The following is a 17,376-nucleotide window of genomic DNA, read 5'->3' on the forward strand; positions in this document are numbered from 1 at the left end:
TTCCATTGCAGATGCTCAGATTCCTGACATGGGATAGGAATAATGAAAATGGCTTTGGTACCCGTTGTTGCTACTTCCCCAGCTAGCTTTGAAAGTCCTAGAATCATAGCGTTGCTAGGTACGCCCAAAGATCATCTAGTACAACCCTCTGCAATTCAGGAATCTCAGCTAAAGCATCCATGACAGATGGCCATCCAACCTCTGCTTTAAAAACTCCAAGGAAGGAGAGTCCACAACCTCCCAAGGGAGACTTTCTGACTGTAGGAGCTGTTCAACAATGGAGCCACTGTTGAACAGCTCCTACTGTCAAAAAATGACCAAGATGATCAAGGGTCTGGAAACCAAGCATTATGAGGAGCAGTTGAGGGAGTTGGGTAGCATGCTTAGCCTGGAAAAGAGGAGTCTCAAGACGCAGATATGATAGCCACCTTCAATATCTCAAGGGCTGTCACATGGAAGATGGAGTGAGCTTGTTTTCTCCTGCTCCGGCGGGTAGGACTTGAACCAATGGCTTCAAACAAAATAGAAAATTCTTTGCAGTAGCACCTTAGAGACCAACTGAGTTTGTTCTTGGTATGAGCTTTCGTGTGCATGCACACTTCTTCAGATACACTGAAACAGAACTCACCAGATCCTTAAATATAGTGAGGGAGTGTTATTACTCAGAAGGGTGGTGGGAATGGGTGATCAGCTGATAGGTGTGGAAAACCTGTTGAGGACTCTTAACGGCTGCAATTAGTCTTGCAGGGAAAGGCAAGGGGTGAGATGGCTAACGATAGCTATGTTATGTATAATGAGATAAGAATCCAATGTCTTTGTTCAGACCAGGTTTCTCCATGGTTTTAAGTTTGGTGATTAGTTGCAATTCAGCCACTTCTCTTTCCAGTCTATTTCTGAAATTTCTTTGTATTAAGACAGCTACTTTGAGATCCTGTATAGAATGTCCTGCAAGATTGAAGTGTTCTCCTACTGGTTTCTCTGTCTTGTGATTCCTGATATCAGATTTATGTCCATTTATCCTTTGGCGTAGGGTTTGGCCTGTTTGTCCAATATAGAGAGCTGAAGGGCACTGTTGGCATTTGATTGCATACGCAATGTTGGAAGATGAGTAATTAAATAGTCCTGAGATGGTATGTTTGATGTCCGGGTTTATGTGGCAGCAAAGTTGGCATCTGGGTTTATTGCAGGCTCTGGTACCAGTGTCCATGTTGAGTCCTGTTGGCTTCAAGTTACAAGAAAGGAGATCCCATCTTAACATCAGGAAGAACTTTATGGCAGTAAGAACTGTTCGACAGTAGAATGGACTCCCATGAGAGGTTGTGGATACTTCTTCACTGGAGGTTGTTAAGCAGAGGTTAAATGGCCATCTGTCATGGATGCTTTAGTTGAGATTTCTGAATTGCAGAGGGTTGTACTAGATGACACTCAGGGTCCCTTCCAACTCTACAATTCTATGATTCTATGGACTACAACTCCCATTCTCCCTGAGTCCATTGACCATGCTGGCTTGGGCTGATGGGTGTTAGAGTCCTATAACAAGTAGAGGGCCCCAGCTTCCCCTCACCATGTAGGGACATTCCGCTCCTCTTGCAGGTCAGGTAGAATCTTCCATTTCCTACTCAGATTTATGAATGGGCAGTTTCTGTCCATTTTTCATTCTTTTACTCTGGCCTACCTTTCATAACTCATTTCTAGGCTCTCGAAAGCAGCAAGTGACCCCGTCTAGCTCCTTGCCCCTCTCTGCCCCGGGCATTCAGGGAGGTCTGGCAAATCCCAGCTGGCATAGACGCTGCAAGGTTGCAATAATGAGACATGATGGATTTGTCAAAGGGGATTGGATTAGCCAAAAGACCATTCTGGCCAGATGGAGCAAAATGAGAGAAGACTCAAAGTCTCAAGGAGGTGGAGGTGGAGGAGGAGAACAAGAAAAAACAAAGAGTCAGGATAATCTAACGAAGTCCTTATTGGTAAAGACACTACATGATGTCAAAGAAAATGAAAATGAAGCACAATCCAAATAGACAAATTTGCACACAATATCTATTTGCTGTTGGCATCCGTCTGTCTTGGGAGACAAGGGAGGAGTATGCCTTTGGGGGTGAAGTCAACCCATCGGAGAGTCACAGCGCCATGGGAGAGACATGTTTTGTTGCAGCTGGGGGAAGGTGGACCCCTGGACAGTTAAGTCCAGTCAAAGGCGACTATGGGGTTGCGGCGCTCATCTCGCTTTCAGACCGAGGGAGCCGGCGATTGTCCACAGACAGCTTTCCGGGTCATGTGGCCGGCATGACTAAACCGCTTCTGGAGCAATGGAACACTGTGATTGAAACCAGAGCGCACGGAAATGCCATTTACCTTCCTGCCGCAGTGGTGCCTATTTATCTACATGCACTGGTGTGCTTTCAAACTGCTAGGTTGGCCGAAGCTGGGACAGAGCAATGGGAGCTCACCCTGTTGTGCAGATTTGAACTGCTGACCTTCTGATCAGCAAGCCCAAGAGGCTCAGTGGTTTAGACCCCCCCCCCCCGTGTCCTGGGGGAAGGTATAATTTATTCTAGTTGATGGGCATGCAAGGAACTAACGTAGAATATAAAGGAACCTCTTGCCACTAATGGCAGCCACTTTGTTCAGCTGACTCTTTGTTTGCAGAGCTTTTTCAGCAGCTATTGCCCCAATACTTTAAAGCATAAGAGACAGGAGGGTCATGTTGCAATACACGGTGACAACTATTCACAATGCCTCTTCTGTACCTGCACTGTTGATGGAGGTTGGGAATCACAAGTGGGGAGAATGTAGCTACACACCCAAGCACTGCTGGCAGGCTTCTCTGGTTGGCAACAGTGAGAAGAGGTTACTTGCTGACAGTGCTGTAGCATGGGTTGCCAGGGCCCAGGGCCACACCGGGAAGGGAGGGAAACAGACAGAGTATGCATGCAATAATAATAATAATAATAATTTATTATTTATACCCCGCCCATCTGGCCGGGTCTCCCCAGCCACTCTGGGCGGCCTCCAACAAATATCAAAATACAATACAGAGTCACAAATTAAAAACTTCCCTAAACAGGGCTGCCTTTAGGTGTTTCCTGAATGTCAGGTAGTTGTTTATTCCCTTGACTTCTGACGGGAGGGCGTTCCACAGGGCGGGCGCAACTGCTTAACAGTGTCTGTGTCACCCAGGGATCGCAGGCACAGAGATACAAAAAGAGTCATGCCGTTGTCTGGAGAGGTCACTTCCTAGTTCACATGGAGAAGCCATTTTTAACGGGGCCCAACGATGGAAGCATAAAGCTGTATTGTGGCAGTACCAGGTGCTGAAATATTGCACACCTAACAATTTTGTGCCGGGGCAACCATCCCGTGCCCCCCATGCTATGCCACTGCCTGCTGAATTGCCTTACCCCATACATGCCCACTAGAGTGCTTTGATCTGTGGGACTGGCACTGTTACAGATGCACCTAAACTTTGGAACTCCCTGCCTATTTACTTTGGACAAGCGCATTCACTGTCTGTTTTTGGCACGTCCTTAACACATTTTTGCTCAGGTAAGTCTATCTAGATCTGCAGAAGGTTTGTGTGTTTTATTCCTTTTTAGCTACTGTCGCTTTTAATCATTTGGAATATTTTAAAATACCTGCTTTTGGCTTTTTAAAAGAGTCAATAATTTTAATTGGGGGGAGCAGGAGGAAGAAGGCATAGCATGCAAGAGCAACAACGCTGCCTACAGATGGCGGTCAGGAAAAAGCAAAGGGGGGGTATAAAGCTGAGTGGAGTGATTGTCTATGTAAATTGTGCCTCTCAAACCCTTTGTTGCATAAGGGTTCCTGCGCTGGGATCTCTGATCGGTGCACATTGCTTATGAGCCATGATTAATGCTCTCCTATGAGAGGTCTCCCAAGGTCTGGCAAGCTGTGAAAACAATTTCCATGTCGAGCTAGGAAATTATACAAGAAGTTCTCCTCGCTGCAGGCCATTTATGAATCCGATCTCTGATAGAGAGCAACACTTTGTCAAGTCATCATTGTCTCTCTCCTTTTTTTTTTTTTTTACAGCATTTATAGATTGAAAGTGGTGGTGGTGGGGGGGGCATACATAGCTGAGAGCCGCCCCAAACAGATGCACACCAAATGTCAGAGATTTTTGCATTGGAATATTTTGCAGGAATCCTATTCAGATGATGTGTGCTGAAGGGAAAGGAATAGGATTTGGTTAGGCATGCACAATTTGTAAACCATCAAACTAAGACATTTTCCCACCTGTGCAGGTAAGGGAGTTACTTACGTGTCACTAAAAAGAGGGATTGAATCACCAAAAAGGAGGACAAAACTGGATCCAGAGCTGCACGAAATTTGCATATGCAAATTCATACGTATCAATGCAAATTTGGGGGTCATGCCAACTAGGTTTTACTCAGAGTAAGCCCACTGAAATTATGGACCAAAGTTGCAATGCAGTCCTAACCATGTCTTGTTGTTGTTCAGTCGTTCAGTCGTGTCCGACTCTTCGTGACCCCATGGACCAGAGCACGCCAGGCACGCCTATCCTCCACTGCCTCCCGCAGTTTGGCCAAACTCATGCCAGTCGCTTCGAGAACACTGTCCAACCATCTCATCCTCTGTCGTCCCCTTCTCCTTGTGCCCTCCATCTTTCCCAACATCAGGGTCTTTTCCAGGGAGTCTTCTCTTCTCATGAGGTGGCCAAAGTATTGGAGCCTCAACTTCAGAATCTGTCCTTCCAGTGAGCACTCAGGGCTGATTTCTTTAAGGATGGATATGTTTGATCTTTTTGCAGTCCATGGGACTCTCAAGAGTCTCCTCCAGCACCATAATTCAAAAGCATCAATTCTTTGGCGATCAGCCTTCTTTATGGTCCAGCTCTCACTTCCATACATTACTACTGGGAAAACCATAGCTTTAACTATACGGACCTTTGTCGGCAAGGTGATGTCTCTGCTTTTTAAGGTGCTGTCTTAAAAACCATGTCTACTCATAAGTAAATCCTGTTGAATTCAGGGAGCCTTACTCCTAGGTAAGTAGGGTTAGGATTGCTGCCTTAATCATGCTCCTTAACTTCAATGGGTCTACTTTTGAGTATTACTAATGCTGGATACCACCCCTGTAAAAAAAAGTTGCTATACCTCCTTGGACACTACTAGGTGACCTGCTTATTTAGCATTCATCTGGATTTGTTTGCAGGGAGATTGGATGATATTGTTGGCTATTTAATGACCATGCATTTTGATTTGTTTGTGGGGAGGTTAGGTGATTTTGTATCAAGGCAAGTGTTATCGCACGCTTTACAGTTCACTTCCCTTATTGCAAACAATTCGGCTTTTCGGAGGGGCAGATTTGTTGTGCAACACCAACCAATCCTATGCACACACATGGGCACACATTCACACATGCAGTAAGAAGAGTTTTCATAGCTCAGAACAAGCTCCATAAAGAACAAGCACCTTGCTTTCCACAGTGACTAAACAGCTGTCCTAGGGAGGACCCAAAGCAGGACATTCTGCTTAGTCGTGGGTTTGCTGAATACCAACTTAGCTGAATACCAACCAAAGGAAACAGCACCCTTCCTAAACAGTTTCAGCTGCCAGATAGTAGTGCTGGGAGATATCCTGCATCTGACAATGGAAGTTTCTCTTTGAAGAGAAAAAAGTTATTAAATATCTATCTATCTATCTATCTATCTATCTATCTATCTATCTATCTATCTATCATCTATCATCTATCTAATATCTTCTCTTCTGTGGTCTCCTCTGTCGCGCAGCCTTCCTCTGGTCCTCGGACTGCTCTTGGAGCACGAGCTGCCAGGGTGGTAGGCTCAGGTCGGGTCTGGGCTCAGCCATGTGTCCTTGCCTTCCCGGTTCTCTCCTACCTCTCCTCCTCAGCAGCGGCGGTGGTAGGACTCCTTTCTTTTTTCTCCTTCTTTCTCTCTCCTCCTCCTCCTCTCCCCTTTCTTTTGTGTTGGCTCCGGGGTTTTCCTGGTCCCAGAGCTTCGCTGGGCAGTCGGCCGGGTGGCCAGGTGCTCTCGCTCCCAGCTCATTTTGGGTCACGGGGGGACGGTCAGCAGCTCCCCCAGTTGACACGGCAGGCGTCCCCGGTTCCCCTTCGGTAGTGGCAGTGGCAGCGGCAGTCTCAGCAGCCCGGAGCCAACCTGGTAGTGCAGTTGGTTCTGGCTGGCTTCAGGAGCTGCTGGCTGCCGTGGCGCCCGCCATGTTGCCTAGCCGGAAGTCAGAAGTTTCCCATTGGACACAATGACTTGTAGTCATCGATGGGCTCCCCCCCCTCCATTTGTTTATCTCACTCTGCTTTGAAAGCCATCTAAGACAGGGACCATCTCCCCATCTTGTGGCGCACCGGCGCATGCGCTCCATTGCAGCACTTCTTAGCACAAAACACACACTGCCAATGGGAAGAGCCGCAGCTCCACGAAAAAGCACCAAGTTCAACCTCTGGTATCTCTGCTGGAGACTGCAGAGAGCCACAGCCAATCAAAGCGGGCAATACTGGACTTGACGGACCAATCATCTGAAACAATTTGTGGCAGCTTCATATATGTAGGCTGGGAGGAAGCTTTGGCCCTCCAGATGATGCTGAACTACAACTCCCATCAACCATAGCCATTGGCAATGTTCGCTGGAGCCAATGGGAGCTGCAGTTCAGTGACAACTGGGACCAAAGTTCCCCCAACTCTTAAGAGATGTACTTGAGATGCTGCGTTTCAGTACAGCCTCCAATTTCTCCGCCCTCTTTGGGGAGAAGTTTGGGTCGAAGGCCCACAACACCAACACTCCCAAGACCTCACTTGTACGGTTTACCTCCATTCTTTTCACTTCTTCAACATCCAGTCCCATGACAGAGAATTTCTCCACGGAGGCATCTGCAAACTCAGTCTGTCCATCCGGGAGGTCAAGCCACAGCCGGCCCGTCTGCAGCTTCCGGGGACCCGAAATGATGATATAGACTCGGCTGTCAGTGTCTGAACCCAGCTCGGCACCCGTGGTGACAATGATATGGTAAGGAATCACTGAAAACAAAGGAAGAGGCAGTAAGGCAAGTGAGCGACGGAGGGTGTGCTTTGTGTAGGGAAGGTTCCATGTTTAATCCTTGGCATGTTGCAGGTAAAGGATTTCAGACATGAGGTCTGTTCAGGGGTTCTTTTGACCGAGACTTTGTAGAGCCACTGCCAGGGACAGTGAGACCCCGTCTGCACCATGCACTTAAAGCATCATCATACCACTTTAAGCACCCGATGCTTCCCCCCCCCCCAAAGAATCCAAGGAGTTGTAATTTGTTAAGAGTGCTGACAGGCGTGAGCCAGCAGTAAATCACACTGAGCAACTTGTGGTCAAGTCTTATTAGCAAAACAGGATCTACACAGCAGTGTCAGGCCTAATGGGAACAGCAACTTGTCTCTGGTAGGTATTGTTCCCATGAAGCAGTTGCCAAGATTCAAGCACACAGCTGTCTATGTCTCCTCCTCTCCAGGTCCCCCCCCCCAGCAAGCTTCATGTTTGTCTTCGCTGCCCCCTGCTTCATGCCTCTCCTGGTTCTGGGAGACTAAGAGGAGGGAGCTTGCCACAGCAGGAGAGAGAGACATCCATGACTCTTCACAAACCTGACACATCTTGGCTTGCCTCCTCTCCTGCTTCGGCTTCTGCCTCTGATTCTGGACTTCTCTCTGCCACAGACTCTCCCTGCTCACTAAGCCCTGTTGCCTCTTCAGCTTCTGACACCTCCTCCCCACAGTCTTCTCCCTCTGACTACTCGTCATCAACCCATCACCAAACCTCAGGCTCTGAGCCTTCTTCCCTTGGGGGTTCCCTAGCTGGTACCCCCCATTTCTCTGAATCCAAGCAGTCCAGGATAGGGGCAAGGGGTTGTTAAAGGTAAAGGTAAAGGGACCCCTGACCGTTAGGTCCAGTCACAGACGACTCTGGGGTTGCAGCGCTCATCTCGCTCTCTAGGCCGAGGGAGCCGGCGTTTGCCCGCAGACAGTTTTTCCGGGTTGTGTGGCCAGCATGACTAAGCCGCTTCTGGTGAACCAGAGCAGCACACGGAAACACCGTTTACCTTCCCGCCAGAGCGGTACCTATTTATCTACTTGCACTTTGATGTGCTTTCAAACTGCTAGGTGGGCAGGAGCTGGGTCCGAGCTATGGGAGCTCACCCTGTCATGGGGATTCGAACTGCTGACCTTCCGATCGGCAAGCCTTAGCTCAGTGGTTTAGACCACAGCGCCAAATGCGTCCCTATTAGGGGTTGTTAGGAAACCTCTAATCCCTCACAGAGCTCCAATTCCCGAAGTTCTCTGGGAAGAGAAATGGGCATTTAAACCACTCTGGGAACTGCAGCTCTGTGGAGAGATAAGGGGGGGGTCACTTGACAACCCTCAGAGCCCTTAATGAACTACAACTCCCAGGATTCTTTGGGAGAAGTTGTGGGGGAGTTTTTAGGAGACCCACATTCCTCTCATGGAGCAACAGTTCCCAGAGTTCCCTGGTAGGAGGGGCTGATCAAAGCACTTGGGGAATTGCAGTGAACTGACTGAAATCTCTTCTCCCACCCTACAAAGTCACGTGTTCAAGTGCCAAATTGTCGTATTCTGCCTGCCCACTCCCCACTGCAGTGCAGCACATCCTTACATGGCCCTTCCGGAGGAGATTCACCCGAACTATCTGTTTTCTTATCCTTCACGTTGGCATTGTTGTCCCGGCTCAGGGATGATTCACCGGCGTTTTTTTGGTCAGGATCGTAGTTCTAATGGGAGAGAGCAAATACACTCAGGGGACTTAACAGCCCCAGCCTTCCCAGCAAAGTCGGAAGAAGTTCCTCCACACCCCAAGAAACAATATTACCGCAATTCCTGGTATGGGTTATTCCAAGTCAGCTGTTTACCAAGGGCAATGTGATTCATGGGATATAAATATATACACAAATGACTTTTGGGGGGGGGGCTCATTTTACAATGCTGCTTCTATGCACCCAGGCAAAATGATTAAAGGCAGGATTTATTTTGGACTTGGAGCAAGCTCTGGGTTCAAATCCTCACTCACTCATAGAGCTCACTGTGTGCCCTTTGGCAAGTCTCTCTTGCTCCCCCCACCCCCACCCCCCATCATAACCTACCTCTCAGGACTGTCAGGTAGATAAAATTGGAGCTTTTTGAAGGGGGGGGGACACAAATGTCATAAAGAAAGCTGCCGACAAAGCCTGCAAGTCCTCTAACCAGTTCGATTTTAACCAAGGCTGTCGCCTGGTTAGAATAAATCTTAGTTGATCAAGTCTGTGAGTATCAGCTGATTAAATTCAGATAGGAAACAATACTTCTGAGCAAGAAGACTTCCTTGTTTTCAGAGGAATATGTCCTAGTAGAAATCCTCTTAGAAAGGGGTGGGGAACGTTATGCCCAGGGGCCTAAAGCTCTCGCAATCTGGCCCCTGGGACTCTCTGCAAAAGGAAAATGCCCTCCTGCCCATAAAACCTCTGCTCCTCTGTCTCTGTTATTCAGCCACCGATTCTGGCTTAACCCAACTTTTTATCTCCCCAAAGGAACAGTGGGAACGCAATGTCTATGTTTCAATGGCCCCTTAGCCAACGGACCCAAATGTCAGCTGGAACAGCAAACACTTTTTTATTGTCCTTTCTGCCCAGAAGGATCTAATCCATGGCCAGCCTAGGTGAGTGGAGTCAACCCAGGTCTTGAAGGTCCTGAGAACGTTCCACCTGCAGTTCAGTGACTCACCACATGAGGCAGCTGTCCACAGAGCCCAGCAGCTCCAGACACCCTAATCGCTGGGTATGATTTGACTCGCCAAAACGCTTTGCAAGCAGAAATGAGCCAAGTATTCCAAAAGCAATTTGTGCAGTGAAAACTGTGATCGGAATGAAAAACAGCCGCAAAAATTCTTGGGGGTTTGGGGGCTGGTGTAATAGCATGACTAAATGTTTTTAAAAATAAAAGAAAATCCCCCCCTGCATGTTCGTTGAAATTGTTTTTATTAAACCTAATTAGTTTTGCCTAGTTAAAAGGAATTAATAATAGCGGTTAAGTAAGCCTGGTCCCACCGGGCCCTTTGCAGGATACATGTACTGGATGCAACCCATGAAGCTCATCCCTGGGGTGGCTTCATTTGCCCCGGTGTTACTATGCAATCGTTTCAGTCATAACATGCAATTAAAATATTGTTCTGCCCTGTAGAACAAGCCCTTACAAAGTCAACCAGCTCCACTCAACTGCGGTACAAGGCCTTTCTGAGTAAAAGGGCGAGCGCTGCCTATTAATTTTGATCCCGTTAATTAATCCACATACTTGGAATTCTAATTAGCTCCTGGTTTTCAGTGTCTGTGGCAGTCAGAAAGAAACTTTCTTTCACACATGGAAGCCACAGACTTTTCACCAGGAGAGATTAATGGTGGCACAGCACCACTTTTGACTCATCATCAAGTGGATGAAAAGTCAGTGCTAAGGACATGGTTTTGCATACATTTCTGGACCATATGAGATTATGCTGATGAGCAGACAGATACTACTCCCCTCCCTTCCCAGTACTAACATTTGGAGTTAGTTCCAGGCCTTCCAAGTGTCCCTGTTTTCCACAGACGGACCCAGATTTACAGAAACCTGATTTGATTCAGGCTGTAAACCTGGTTCAAATCAGGTTCCTGGTGTGATCCCAGAATGTCCCTCTTTCCCTTAAAGGTAAAGGGACCCCCGACTGTTAGGTCCAGTCGCGGACGACTCTGGGGTTGCGGCGCTCATCTCGCTTTACTGGCCAAGGGAGCCGGCGTACATCTTCCGGGTCATGTGGCCAGCATGACTAAGCCACTTCTGGCGAACCAGAGCAGCGCACGGAAACACCGTTTACCTTCCCGCCGGAGTGGTACCTATTTATCTACTTGCACTTTGACGTGCTTTCTAACTGCTAGGGTAGCAGGAGCTGGGACCGAACAACGGGAGCTCACCCCGTCGCGGGGATTCGAACCGCCAACCTTCTTATTGGCAAGCCCTAGGCTCTGTGGTTTAACCCACAGCGCCACCCGTGTCCCATTAGGACATCCCTATTTTCATCGGAGAAATGTTGCAGGGTATGGAGTTATGCTACCCCCAAGCCAAGGAGATAAGTAGCTATGCAACCTTTAGAAGACATCTGAAGGCACCCCTGTAGAGGGATGGCATTTTTAATGTTTTATTATGGAATTAATACCCAAGGGGCATCATTTAGAGATGGGCACACTTCACACTGCTCTTCAGGAGATGTTCTATTTCTGCCCAATTTGCTTTTCCTAAATGCTGAGGTGCAGGTAGACCTGTTCCAGCAGCCCCCGACCAGCTCTGCCCTGACCCCACCAACAGGCTGCTTGCATGAGCAATGGAAGAGTGAGCCATGAACAGGATCGCAGCTCTTCTTTCAGGAACAGAACAACTGCTGGCTTGGCTGGCTTCCTGTTCACAGAAAGGAAATGCTACTTGACATTTGAGTTGCTCTCTGAATCAGCTATGCCTGCTGTGTCTTTGAGGAAGAGAACTTTTGGCTCAAATCTTGGCGGAGGAAGAGGACGCAAAACGAGAGTCGCCTTCCCCAACTTTAGGAAAGGGAGTGTGAAAGTCGGGGTTTCCTAACAGAACTAAAAAGTTTCGTGAGCCCAATTTTTAAAAAACCCCTCATATTTTTGTCACCCTCCTCAGTGATGACACCCGGGATGGCCCACACCCACTGCACCCCCTTCCTCCGGCACTGCCTATAAAGCCTTAAATGGCTCTGGACCGCAATACCTCAAGGACCGCCTCTTTCCATATGAACCTACCCGGACCCTGAGATCATCTTCTGAGGCCCTTCTTCGTGTGCCTCCTCCTTGAGAGCTCCGGACGGTGGCAACACAAGAACGGGGCCTTCTCTGCAGTGGCTCCCTGTCTGTGAAATGCTCTCCCCAGGAAAGTTCGCCTGGCGCCTTCATTATACACCTTTGGGCGCCAGGCAAAAACGTTCCTTTTTAGCCAGGCCTTTGGTTGATCTGATTAACATCCTATGCCCTTTCAAAATGTGGGTTTTTTGGGAGGGGTCTATTGGGTGTTTGTTTTAATTTTTATTATGTATTTTGTGGTTTTATACCTTGATTTTATTCTGTGAACCGCCCTGAGACCCCTGCGTATAGGGCAGTATGTAAATTCAAATTCTAATAATATTAGAATTTGAATTTATATACTGCCCGGTTCACAGAATAAAATCAAGATATAAAAACCACAAAACCATATGCCTTACTGTGAACAAGCTAAATATTTCTGCTTTACTCTTCCCCACTCACGCTGAAAAGAAAGAAACCACAGAAACCTGGTGTGGCCTAACTCTTAAACAATCGGTCATGCCTTGTTTCTCTTCAGAGCATCCACAATCTTTAGCCAAGCTTCCATTTTGGGTAATCTGTTGGAGCAAAACAAGCCAGACCGTCACATCCAAGGGATCAAGGTTTGTCTCCTCCAAACCTCAGAGGGAAGAAAATGAACAGCCCCAGATAGGGATGTTTGTGGAAAACCATTAACGATACTTGGCTGCAGTGCATGAAATGGGCCACAGTGTTGCTCCTGGGGACTTTGGGGGAACAAGAAGATGTTGGCTATCAGCCAAATAGCACCAGCTGGGAGGAGCTTCAGGAAGTGGCTTTTTGGTTTGCACCGAATTCTTTGATTCCAGCCCCCTATGCACCCCAAAACAGCCCCAAAATGGCCTCCTTTTGCAGCTTGCATCTGGTGCTATGAAAGGGGCGGCATTTTTACCCAGAATTTGACCTGCCCTGCTAAAATCTGACAGGGTAATTTGGAGGTATTGGGAAAAGGCATCACAACAAATGCTCTTAAGACACGCTGGGTTTTTGTTTCGAGTTGGGCTTTGTTTGCAATTCAGTCTTGAATTATAACCAAGAGCTGGTCTTTGATCCTTGCTGTGAATCTTGCCTCTCTGAAACGGAAGTCTTTCCCCTTCAATCACAGAAACCTGAAATGGTGCTCTGCTGGAACCAGCAGGTAATAGGTCCTATTTTCCCTGGGAACCTCACTGCAGTACTGACGCACTGGAGCTAAAAATATAGGTTTTTTTCAGAGAGTCAACCATGGGGTTTCCACCATCAATTCGCTTGCAGAAGCCTGGACTCTGGCTGCAGACAGTTCCAGGAGGAGAAAGCAAGGATTGTTTTCAAGATGGCTTTTACCAGGTGTCACAGCTAATTACCCAAACTAAGAAGAAGTACTGTCTGAGAAAATTAAGTTATTATAACAGAATGCCTGCAGCTACACTAATAACCACCAAGATCACAGTGACACAGAGAAACTAGTTCCAGCTACTTCTGGGAATTTCCAGAAGTTTCCTGTTTGAAGATTTATCCCAAAACACTAACACACCCTTTGTTTCCATTATGATTGGTTGGCTGCTGTTGCTGGGGTGGAGAAATGGGTTTAACCAGTAGCTGAAAAAGGAACAAACACAGGGTGCTGAAGCGGGAGAATTTTGCATTCACATAGTTCTTTGAAGATACCCCAAGAATTAGCAAATGGCTTCAGACAATCTGTAAAACTAGCTAGCAAAGAAGATTGCAGAATCATAGAGTTGGTCTCTATGGATCATCTAGTCCAATCCCCAGCAATGCAGGAATATGCAGCTGTCCCATATGGGGATCGAACCTGCAACCTTGGCGTTATGAGCACCATGCTGTAACCAACTGAGCTATCCAGCCAGTACAGATCTTTGGAAGATTCGCAACCTGCATTCATAGAATTATGCAACTGTGGAGTTGGAAAGGACCCAAAGGGCCCGACCGCCTGCCGTGCAGGAATCATAGCTAAAAAGATCACGATGGTGTATTTTTAAATTCTCAGTTAGCTTAACTGGTATAGCAGGGTAAAGTGGGTTCACGTGGTTCAATTATTATTTATTAGATTTCTCTCTGGCACCTGGGGTGGCGCAAACTGCCCATAGGGGAGGGGCGAATTGCCCATAGGGAGGGACGGGACGGGAGGGCGCGGGACCCATTCCTGCCCCCCTCTGTTTTTGCTCGCCTGCCTCCTTCCTGTCCTCTCCCCTGCCTGCCTCCTCTAGCTGTGAGCGCGGGGTATGGGGAAAGCTATGAGCCTAATCTGGCCCACCAGGCTTCTTAACCTGCCACAAGCACTTTCCCTAAGGCACATGCTTTCCTCCCCGACGTGTCCTGTTTGGTAGTGACCTAGCCAGGAAAGAAGGGACGCCTTCATCCTTTGCCAGTTTGCTTTGGGCTTTCCCTCTGCCTACTTTGGTCCCATCTTTTCCCTGCCCGGTAATTAGATATTCTGGGGAAAATGTTGCCTGTTCCCTGCCTGTCACTGTTAAAATTACACTGGCAATACATAATATACCACATTTTTCACTCCATAGGGTGCACCAGACCATAGGGCGCACCTCGTTTTTAGAGGAGGAAACAAGAAAAAAAATATTTTTATGGGGTTCAACTCACATTTCTGCAGCTTCTAAAGGAAAGGGAGCCTTTTCTACAGTTTCCAGACAGATAATCTAATCAACCAGTCACATGTCGCTGGGGAAACAAACAATCTCCCTCTGCAGCACATTCAACAATGGAGGCCTGGGCAAGAAGGCGGGGCTGAAAGGGAGCCAGGAACTCTTATCTCTCTCCCAATCTCTTGCTGCTCAGCTGCTGAGCGGGGTCCTTTCAACACTCCCTTTTCTCTTTGTAAAATAAAAAGCATGATCCTCTTTTTGCCCCTGGGCAATTCAGCTCCAGGGACCACCATTCGCTCCATAAGACGCACAGATATCCCCCCTTACTTTTAAGGAGGAAAAAAGTGTGTCTTATGGAGCGAAAAATACGGTACACACAAGTCTACTTTTGCCCTCTGTCACCTCTGGGGTTGTCGGTAGAACTCCAACAGAATTTTAAAAGCAAGAAGAGAAGTGGCAAAATGAGATTGAGAAAATGATGGTGCCTTGAAGGGATGGGAAAGGAGATAATTCCTTATTTTCTGTAGTTGGCAGGTTCCTCCAACTTTTACAAAAATATTTTATATCTGCTAGTTCTACCTGCCGTCTATCTGGCCCCCCACTTTCCCCTTTCTTTTCTTTCTGCAAATCTCTGCTTTCTGAGCCCTTGAATTCTGGATTTCTCTCGCTCAGTAGATGTTAATTTTTTAAAAATAAATATTTTGTTTGCAGGAACTTTTACAAAAGGAAAGAAAGGTAAGAAGAAATTGGGGCAGTTTGTGTGTTCAGGAACTGAAATCAGTCAAGCAAATATTACTGGCTTGCTTTCACATAGTTGTTGCTTTTAAAAACTCTTTTCCTGCTGTTTTCCCCAGGGGAAACCCCTCTTTATCCCTCAGTTGGAGCAAACAGCAATTCAGACATTTTCTCGGGTTGACGTTTCCTCTGATTTAGCACTGAAGAGCAGGCTTTCCCTTGGAAAGGAGCAAGGATAAAACTGCTCAGAGCCATCCTTTCTAGGCATGGGACAATCAGAAGTGTGGATGCTCCCTCTTGTCCACAAACAATACACAGTTAATGACTTTTTGAAACAATGTTTTGATGCTTCCATTCCATTGAAAGGAATGTTATGGTTGGAATGGAAACTGTTGCCTTCTTACATCCTTGGCAGCCTCTGGTTTGGCAACTGAGCTAAAAGCAAGATTGTACATCACAAACAGCCATTTCTCTTTCGTACCACATCTGAACCTTAAAATAAAGACCCCAGCCCTACAAACCTATAGGACGTTGGGGCCCTACAGCCTCCTAAATAAATATTGCGATTTACTTTTTCAAAAAGGACCCGCTCTATCATCAGGTCCTCCTTCTTCCTCGAGAGCCAGCGTTCGCACGGAAACAGGAACAAATCTTCTGTGTTGTCATTCAGGATCTCTACTTTCTCTAGGTACCAATCCGGCCTTGGATTCGTGTTGTCATGCCGAATGTTGATTTTAAAGACAGCGCCGAGGTCCACGGCTTGGATTGAGAATATGTCTTCCTGGGGAGAATGGAACGGAAACAGAAGCCATTCTTCAAGGTTCTATTTGTTACGCAAGCAGAAAAGTGCACAGTGGCTAAGATCCAAAGAGCCTGAGACTTAAGCCCTGCCCTTTTTGCACTCACACTGTGACTCCATGAGGCCCGCATTTAACGTGTACCATGACGCAGGTGGTGCTGTGGTCTAAACCACAGAGCCTAGGGCTTGCCGATCAGAAGGTCGGCGGTTCAAATCCCTGCGACAGGGTGAGCTCCCGTTGTTCGGTCCCAGTTACTGCCAAACTAGCAGTTCGAAAGCACGTCAAAGTGCAAGTAGATAAATAGGTACCGCTCCGGCGGGAAAGTAAACGGCATTTCCATGCTCTGCTCTGGTTCGCCAGAAGCAGTTTAGTCATGCTGGCCACATGACCTGGAAGTTTTCTGCGGACAAACGCCAGCTCCCTCGGCCTACTGAGCAAGATGAGCGCCGCAACCCCAGCGTCGTCCACGACTAGACCTAATGGTCAGGGGTACCTTTACCTTTACCTTATGAGGGTATGTAACTTGTGTTTCCTTAACTAATTGAAGATCAGGGTTTGTGCATGTGGATTTTTTTTTGTGGGAAGGCAGTGTGCAGGGACAGGGTTTTTCCTGATTTTTTGAGAAGCACAAAAGTTGTACTTCTCTCTTATCAAGACGTTTGATGAAGAATACTCAGCTTTATCGGTACCTGTCCTCTTTCGAACTTGTTCATGTTCGTTTCAGAGCTGCTGAGTTGTCTCTCCCCTGTGTCTCCGAGGTCTCCATATATAGTCAAGAACACGCTGGCATCCGTCCCAGCACCGAAAATATCGCCGGTGAAAACGCTAATCTTGTACGTATGAACTGGGCAGAGTGGGAGGGAGAAGATCACATTTTAATGTAGGCTTTCAGAGCACTGACACCAATGACGAGATGAGCAACCTTCAACTGATCCTAGCTTGCAATCATTTATGAATGAGCAAAGGAAGCTAGTTTGTAGCAGGTTAGGCTCTTGGTCTGTCTAACCTCGCACTGCAATCTGGCATCCATTCCCTGCAAGGTCTCAAGCAAAGCTGTTTTCCAACTCCGCAACCAGACACTTTTCTACGGTAGATGCTGAGGGTTGAACCCAGGACATTCCAGGTGACCTACCACTGAGTTAGAAGGTGGCTAAGAAAAATACCCATTTCTCCAAATCAGTTTTAAGCTCTTTGTAAGTGTTCTGGAAAGAATGGACATGAGTGTGGTGAGATTTTGTTGGGAAAAGCAAGGTTTGCTCAGGCAGAAAGAAGTCAGCTGCCTTCTTTCAATGCTCTCCAAGTTCCAGCAACATTCCTGCAGAGTGCTAGAAAGAAATCTAAGACATAATGGA

At 47.3% G+C, this 17,376-nt stretch overlaps 1 protein-coding gene across 2 annotated transcripts in view; it reads right to left on the reverse strand.

Moving 5' to 3' along the window:
* LOXHD1 (lipoxygenase homology domains 1) overlaps positions 1 to 17,376 on the reverse strand; it is a 146,743-nt gene that overhangs the window by 34,202 nt on the left and 95,165 nt on the right. For both annotated transcript variants that reach the window (XM_033164495.1, XM_033164494.1), the window contains 4 exons: positions 16,714 to 16,868; positions 15,796 to 16,005; positions 8,652 to 8,766; positions 6,825 to 7,033 (listed from right to left, as the gene is read on the reverse strand). In XM_033164495.1, coding sequence (XP_033020386.1) covers positions 6,825 to 7,033; positions 8,652 to 8,766; positions 15,796 to 16,005; positions 16,714 to 16,868 — 689 coding nt within the window. The remainder of the gene's footprint in view (positions 1 to 6,824; positions 7,034 to 8,651; positions 8,767 to 15,795; positions 16,006 to 16,713; positions 16,869 to 17,376) is intronic.

The sequence above is a fragment of the Lacerta agilis genome, chromosome 11 (assembly GCF_009819535.1).
Source record: "Lacerta agilis isolate rLacAgi1 chromosome 11, rLacAgi1.pri, whole genome shotgun sequence".
NCBI lineage: Eukaryota > Metazoa > Chordata > Lepidosauria > Squamata > Lacertidae > Lacerta > Lacerta agilis.